The 7,821-nt window shown below is 33.0% G+C and overlaps 1 protein-coding gene across 4 annotated transcripts; it reads left to right on the top strand.

Moving 5' to 3' along the window:
- The first annotated feature begins 1,681 nt into the window (after window positions 1-1,681).
- LOC140973339 (uncharacterized) lies at window positions 1,682-7,511 on the top strand. Of its 4 annotated transcripts, none has more exons than XM_073436046.1 (10): window positions 1,683-1,850; window positions 2,336-2,546; window positions 2,632-3,228; window positions 3,301-3,442; window positions 4,079-4,146; window positions 4,229-4,299; window positions 5,645-5,748; window positions 6,601-6,673; window positions 6,790-6,970; window positions 7,113-7,511. In XM_073436046.1, exons 2-10 carry the CDS (start codon window positions 2,354-2,356, stop codon window positions 7,196-7,198), a joined length of 1,515 nt encoding a protein of 504 aa, XP_073292147.1. In that variant the 5' UTR covers window positions 1,683-1,850; window positions 2,336-2,353; the 3' UTR covers window positions 7,199-7,511. The 4 variants fall into 4 exon arrangements, with proteins under 4 accessions (XP_073292149.1, XP_073292147.1, XP_073292148.1 ...); XM_073436047.1 differs by having other exon boundaries at window positions 3,310-3,442; XM_073436045.1 differs by having other exon boundaries at window positions 2,632-3,442.
- The last annotated feature ends 310 nt before the right edge of the window (window positions 7,512-7,821 follow it).

The following is a 7,821-nucleotide window of genomic DNA, read 5'->3' on the forward strand; positions in this document are numbered from 1 at the left end:
GCTACACTTTCTTTAAATTTGTGTGGTTTGATAATCATATATATTATTGGTCATTAATAGTTATTAAATCATATAATTTAAAAATGTGGTTGATTACTTTGATAACCCTCTTAGCTTTATGACAAATTTTTTTTTATTAAAAAACTCAAATGAATTTAAAAATAACAGCCATCTGCTTTTAATATTTTTACTTATAAGACTTATTACTCTTTTATTAAATACAAATATTTTGTGATATGGTCTCATGATTCAATTTTATGATGCATGTTTTCTATTCGAATCACTCATAAAAAAATATTATTTTTTATGTGAAAATTATTATTTATAATTATAAATATGGACATGTCTGACACATCTCACTGTTAAATATTCATGAAACCATCTCATAAGAGACTTATTATTTATTAAATGAATCAATAAAAAAATATTTTAATACTTAAAATTTCTACAACATTCCAAATGTATTCTTTTATTAACATAACTTACTACAACATGACCAAATGGCTGTAATTTTTAATGTTTTTTGTAATTATTTTTTAGTAATAATTATTCATATAAAATATAAAATTCTAATATTTAAAAATTTTGATTTAAAATTACTATCAAATTTGAATGCGTTTTAATTAATTTTGTTCTTGTGATAACTATCATTAAATTAGGCATGCTTACCCGGCAACCGGTTCCGATTTCTATGCATGGAACCGATCATGTCCGAGTCATAAACCCACTGGTTCCGGACCGGTTCCAACTGTTGCCACTCCTATCTTTGCTTAATATATACTAGTTACACGCGATACGTGTGTGTACAATCTTTTTTATTATTATCGATGGACTAAAGTGAAATTTGACAAATTATGGAGGGACTAAATTGATATTTGAATTGTTGAAATAAAAATAAATAAAAATAAAAGTGTATGTTGAAATTAAAAAAAAAAAACAAAAAACAAAAGTGTAATATTAATATCATATAAAGGTAAAATTGGAAAAAAAATTGGTGTCCTCTCTAGGTAGTTATTATCATGTCCTCACACTTAATATAATAGTATAGAAGTATAGATATAACCGATCTTGTTCGGGTCATAAACCCACTGGTCCCGGACCGTTCCAACTGTTGCCACTCCTATATTAATATGATCAACTTAAAATAATAAACAAACCATTACAATTTTATATATTTAAATTAAAGATATTACATGTAGACAAATCAATTTTTTTCATTATTTTTTATGAAATGTTTCTGAAGATATTATATACATTTATCCTTTTTGTTATTTTATACATTCTTACAAAGGTGAAGAGAAGTAGACGTAATTTTTAAAATTAATCGGTTTTTATTTTTCCTAATATTACAAAACTTCAATTAAGGTAAAAAAAACTTTAACAATACATTTTTTAGGAATAATTTTAAATTATGATATCGTATTAAATTATATTATTATTTAAAAAATTTGTATTCGACGACACAAGTGCTATTGCCTAATTAATTTGATATTTTGATATAAGAAAAACTTCGTTTTATTTAATTTTATCAAATTTTAGTCATAAAATAGACTAATTAAAAATAAAAATGATTTTTTTTTTGTTATTTAGATCTGATCNTTTTTTTTTTTTTTTTTTGGTTTTTTGTTCTTTAAATATCGATAAACTGTAGAAGATATTTGAAAAATGGAAAAATCAGATAACAAAAAACGAATCCAGTTTTTTTTTTTTTGTTAAAACCGAATTCAGGCATACGAGCTTTGCGTGGTTTGAGATGCTCACGGGACAGGCGGACAGCTATGATGCTCTAAAATTTTCTTCTAGGGTTTTGTGTTACCTGCCTGCTCTGCTAGAAGCCAATTTCAATTCAGGTATTTGTAATTCTTAAATTCAATCTGTATTGCTTCTCAAAGAAAATTTAAAAACCAATTTGTTTTTTCTCAGTCAATTAGTGATCTTTTATTTTATTTTTTTTGCCGAAACTCGATGGATTTTTCATTGCCTTCCACTCCCAAGGTGTTTACTTCAGTATTAATTGCCCTGAATTTTGTTATACCTTATCTGCCTTGTTTAAAAGCCACATATAAGAACTGGTTGTTCTGTTATGTTATGTTATGCAAGATCTCTGTAGTTTTTTTTGTTTGTTTGTTTCTGGAGCTGAAAGTAAAGTAGCTTAATTTAATTCTGTTTGGAGTGTATTAGTGTCATTGTATCGTGTGACTATATTTGTTTGTTAAATGAGAGAAATTGAGTTCATGTTGATTCATTTGCTTGTTGGGTTTAGCGTTTAATTTTCTTATTGAAGATTTGAAGTCCACACCCCTGAATCATAATACTTTACTTTTTCTTGATAAAGCTGAAACTTCTTGTGAATATGGTTGATATGTCTTCAAAGTCGACGTCACTTAAAGACTACCTTAAGAAATACACAAGTAACGATGATGCAGAAAAGAAAAAGAAGAAGAAGATAAAAAAAGGTAAACCTGTTTCTGAAGGTGTTCTTATTGTGGATGAAGATCCCACCTGGCAAAGGCCGGTGAAACTCAATGAAGAAGAAGATTCAGCAGGTAACTACAAATAGACATTTTTTTCAGCCTATGATCACAATTTTTGGCTCAATTATGTCAATTACCATAATCAAACCTGTTATAGATGAAGATAAGCCTCAGGTTGATGAAGATATTGAAGTTAAGCATATGAAACGACTGGAGCAACTCAGATCCAGTCGTCCTTTTGGGGCCATTTCTGAGGATGGAAGTGGTTGGGTTTCTGTATCGCAGAATTCTAAAAATTTGGAGATAGAAAACCAGAATTCTGATGTTTATCATCCTCCCAAAAGACGGCCTCGAAATGACACTCCATCACCTAAACCTAATCAAGAGCCTGTCAGTGTGTCAGATGTCGATTTATCTCCACCTCGGCATCCCCGCAAGCATTTCCATAGTGCTTCTCCAGAAGCCAAAAAAACGCATGTCTCAAGGGGCCAGAGAGCCCGTTATGATTCACCTTCACATGATCCCTATAATGAAGCTTCAGATCCCAATAAAGTAGTTTCAGACCTGTCCCCACCTCGTAGGCAAAGGGATAAGTTTAAGTCATCTCCTGAGCCTAGAAGAAAGTCTTCACATACTGGGGACATGGATTCAGATGTTTCTCCTCCTCGTCGTGCTCCTCGTGGCTCTGGATATCGAGATGACTCCCATGCTTCTTCAGCGACAGATCTTTCGCTTCCAAGAAAGGTCAAGAATGGTAAAACAGATTTCATGCATATCTCTACTAGTAAGTCAATATTCAAAACGGGTGATGACACTGTAAATTTAGCTTCTTCAGTTTCTGATCTTTCTCCCCCAAGAAAGAGACGTAAAGAATCGCCTCTTTTGATTGATCGTGCAAAGACTGGTTTAGTGTCTGGTGTGGATATTAAAGAAGAAATTGATAGAAAGAAAAAGGAAGATTTGCTAAGGTAACTATTATGTTTTCATTAATATTTGTCCGCGATTCTCTCTCGACTGCTCAAACATCTGTCTTTTCCCCATGGAATATTTGTTTGGTCTGATTTTGACCCCCCTGAAGTATGATACTGAACTTTCTTGAACTTCAACTACATTCAAATATTTTTCTGAGTTAGTAGAGTTAGTAGAGCTTCAAGCATATATTCATATTTAAGTCTCAGGACTTGGTTTAAGAAATGATGTTATGTTGGAATAGAATATGGGGATAGCATGTTATAAATGGGTTTTGTCTTGTTTAGATGATGGCTATTTGCTGCATTTTATGATATAGCTAAGTTTATGGATAGATGGAGGACATAGAGAAAGCACTCTGCAGGAGTTTTAACCAAAAAAATTACTTGTATGAGTTGTATCACATAGAGAGATAACTTCAGGTTTCCGTATTAATCCACCCCTATGGTGCTTTATTTACTTTGTTATATGTGTTAGTTGGTGAGTTTCCTTTGGGCATCATATGAGGTTGTAATGCGTGGATTAACGTTAATCTATGAATAACTACATCACACTTTACAAAGACATATTTATTTAGCTTATTTCCTTTTCTTCCTCAGATTCTCAACCTAAGTTCAAAACTCATGTTTCTGTAGATTCAAAGAAATGGATCCTTCTGTAAGTGGCCGAAATGCTGAAGCTGTATACCGAAACAAATCTACAGGTGAGAAAATGTATCTTCTTTGGTCATATGCCATTTTTTCAGCAGGAAAAAAACATGATATGCTATATCCTTTCTGTTGCAGGCGAACGCATGTCAAAGGAGGAGTTTTTAAAATCTCAGAACGATAAGAAGAAGAAAGAAGAGAAGCCTAAGGTGCTACTTCTGTTTATCTTTTTTGAACTCGAAGATATTGGAAATTTTTTCATTAACATGGCTTACTTTTTCATTTAGTATCTTCCTTCCCACCCCTTTGTTTTCTTTTATTGTTTTGTATCTCAGCATTACTAAGAGGATTGTACCGGAAATTATCTAAATGTTAAATGAACATTCAGTGGTCGGTCTGCTAAAATATCATTTTGATAAGAATTCACCAGTTTTGCCATACTTGGCATACTTGACTGTCATTTACTGTCTTTGGCCAGCCTACATTTAATTCTTCAGGATATTAGGTACATCCAGGCTTAATGGACCGTGAGTTAAATGTGTTTCTGTCTGCATTTCCTTTTCTGTTCTGGGGCATTAGTTACTAATGGATAATCAAGAATTCTGCACCAGTGCTGTTACTTAATTCATTTCTACTTAATTCATTTCATTCCCCTTCCTGTTTTCTGATTTCCTAATTCATCCTGAACGTGCATCTGAAGCTGGCAGTTGCTAGATTTCCCTGCCCAGAAGTCCCACATGCGAGTTGATTTGAATTTTTCCTAGTAGCAGTGAATATGAGCTTGTGTAAGGTCATTTGAACTCTAAATGTGTCAGTATGTGTTTCTGAACGACTCACAGGCATCATGTATGTTTATGTATATGCTATTGTCATATCGAGCATGCGATTCAACATCATGACATGGGTAGCTGCTTGAATAGTGGGGACTGTAGTGAGCTCTTTTTCGCTCACCCTATATGAACACTTTTTAGACAATGGACAAGGATATGAGTATATGGAATGCTGGGCATGTTTAGTTTATGACTGTACATATGGTTAGGGGCCTTGGTGAGATTTATAGAGTTTATGGGATTTGGGGTTTAGTTTAGTCATCACGCAATGTCGAAGCGTTTATCTCTGCACCTTATCTTATTATGCTTTATCTTTTCATTGCTTAACTCGGCTGATTAATATAATTTTGTTTATTGAAGTTATCACAGTGATAATAATAGTTATAATATCGTATGTGAAAAAAAATTGGGATATGCACTTCGCTTCGAAACAAATGAATTTTTTATGTCACAACTTGGCTAAACAATTGCTTCTGCATGTTTGTTCGTTAGTTTGAGACCAAAGGCCTTGTAGTACTTAATCGCGTATTTCTTTCATCATGTTTTTCTTTATCATAATTATTATTTTCTGATAATATGTAGTTAGTCTCTATAATACCCATATCATGGCTTGAATGAACTCCGCAGATATATATGTATCTTATGCCTGTCGTTATACCTTGGATGCCTCGCATTTAATGATACATGTTTTTTTTTTCAAGTGATGACCATGATTTACCTTCAGGAAATAAAGCTGGAATGGGGTAAAGGATTGGCTCAAAAGCGGGAAGCTGAAGCTAAACTTGAGGAATTCAAATCAGAGAAGGATAAACCATTTGCACGGAGCAGGTAATAGAAAGGATCAAGAGGAATCCGTTCAAATATAATTTTTTAGAAGTAAATATGCAAGTCATGTTCAAATGAGATGTGGAAACATGAAGAGCTAATATTCTCGCATTATTGGAATGTCTTGATCGTCAATAATGTGGTTGAAGCTGGTTTCTCATAGAATACATTCTTAAGCGAGTTACTTATCCTTAGCAACATCGACAAGTATTCCACCCTTGTCTTGAATGTCCAACAACTAATTCGGTAGGTCTCGCTGGCACCTCACTTTCTTCCTGTAAAATTTGAAAAATACATTAGGTCATTATAATTTGTTTTGTCCTTAGATGTGGTTAAGTTTATTTTCAGTGCATGGATGCTCGAAGCACCCACACATAATGTGAATTTACTTCTGTGTTAAAATTGGAAATGCTATGATTGTTTGATTATGATTTGGTTGGTTTACTTGATCAAGTAACTCTATGAATTTTTATCAGTTCTTGAAAATATCACAGTTCAGTCCTTATTAGAACTATGGGTTTAATGATAGGGGAACACTATATGGTGTCCGAGAGGGGGAGAGGAAGAGGGTTTTAGGGTATATCCGTGTTAATCCTTCTTTCTATTGCCAGAGTACATCCTTAGAGTTCTGTCTAATAATGATCTTGATCAATCAAAAAATTAGAACTAACCAATTGAGAATCAATTTCGTTTTCATTTGGATTCCCATCCAAAAAGTCCATCTTTATTTAGATAGCAGCTTTTCCTGTAAATATTAATTACATCATCTTGTTGATTCGGTGCTTTGTAGCCATTTCTTATGAAATAGGAAGGCTTAGTGTGTTATACTTATTTTTCAGTTTGACTTTTCTCTAGGGATGACGCTGATCTAGACAGAATGCTGAAGGAAAGAGTTAGATGGGGTGATCCTATGGCACATTTGGTGACGGTAGGTTGTATATCATTTATACTTTGTTTTCATAAAATGGGTACTTATATTCTCTGAACTACACTGTTATCAACCCAACTGGTTCTTGGCTTACTCGAATTGATTTGCTCTTACAGAGGAAGCACTCTCTGCCAGTTCTTCCAGACCTTGGCGAGAGTGAGAAGATGAAAGAATCTGGATTTATAATTCCCCAGGAAATCCCGAGTCACAGCTGGATAAAGAGAAGACTTGAAGCTGCTCCAAACCGGTATGGAATCAAACCAGGAAGACACTGGGATGGTGTAGACCGCAGTAATGGTGAGCTCTTTGCCACCGTTTCACCTATCCACGCTCCTTTTCTAGAAATTTTAATAAATAAGAATGCGGTATGTAATGTGCGTTGAATATATATGAAAATGGATGGAAGTTTATAATGTCTTTTGCCGCTTCTGTTGTGTAGGATATGAGAAAGAAATGTTTAAAAGGACGAATGAAAAACGAGCTACAGAGATGGAAGCATATATGTGGTCTGTTTCTGAGATGTGATCTTTATTAGAAGAACGCAATTGCTGCCCATCCAAATTGAGTTGGGCAGATTCTGAGAGATTTAATACTTCTGGTACACGGGTTTTAATGTTGTAAAGAACTATACCTTTTTCCCCTCATTGCTAAGCTCGATCTGATTCGAGACAGCTTTCATCCACCATAGCTTCTGTTTTGGCAGGACTGATTCTATGTTGTCATATTTTTTGTTGAATTACTTGTGATATTCGCACAATACCCTGTTTTTCGCATGTAATTAAAATTTGGTTGGATTTGAATTTGGCATTTAAGAAACTAGTTGCCATTGGCTTCTTTTGTTGGTCACTTTTTTTCTTGTTGATTCTGAATTTCTGCATATATTTTCAAATCCAATTCTTTCAATCTAAAAGAACCCTAAAGGTGCACTTGAGAAGATAGATTTAAAATTTTTTAATTTTGATTATTATTTCATAGTAATGAAATAATAAATCAAATTTTAAATTCACAAATTAATTATTTACACATTAATAATATAAATATAATGTGTTTCAAATACTCATTATTGAGTGAACTTGAAATACATCTTAATTAATATGAAATACTATATAAATATATAAGATATGTATTTCAAGTTTACTCAATCTTTT

Source organism: Primulina huaijiensis, chromosome 3 (genome assembly GCF_012295235.1).
Source record: "Primulina huaijiensis isolate GDHJ02 chromosome 3, ASM1229523v2, whole genome shotgun sequence".
Taxonomy (NCBI): Eukaryota; Viridiplantae; Streptophyta; class Magnoliopsida; order Lamiales; family Gesneriaceae; genus Primulina; species Primulina huaijiensis.

Bases quoted from the DNA above. Each gene is read 5' to 3' on its own strand.
- LOC140973339 (XM_073436045.1), top strand. From the start codon at position 2,354: ATGGTTGATATGTCTTCAAAGTCGACGTCACTTAAAGACTACCTTAAG. The intron at 5,749-6,600 runs GTAATAGAAAGG...ACTTTTCTCTAG, and splicing joins AAACCATTTGCACGGAGCAG to GGATGACGCTGATCTAGACA. The intron at 6,674-6,789 runs GTAGGTTGTATA...TTGCTCTTACAG, and splicing joins CTATGGCACATTTGGTGACG to AGGAAGCACTCTCTGCCAGT.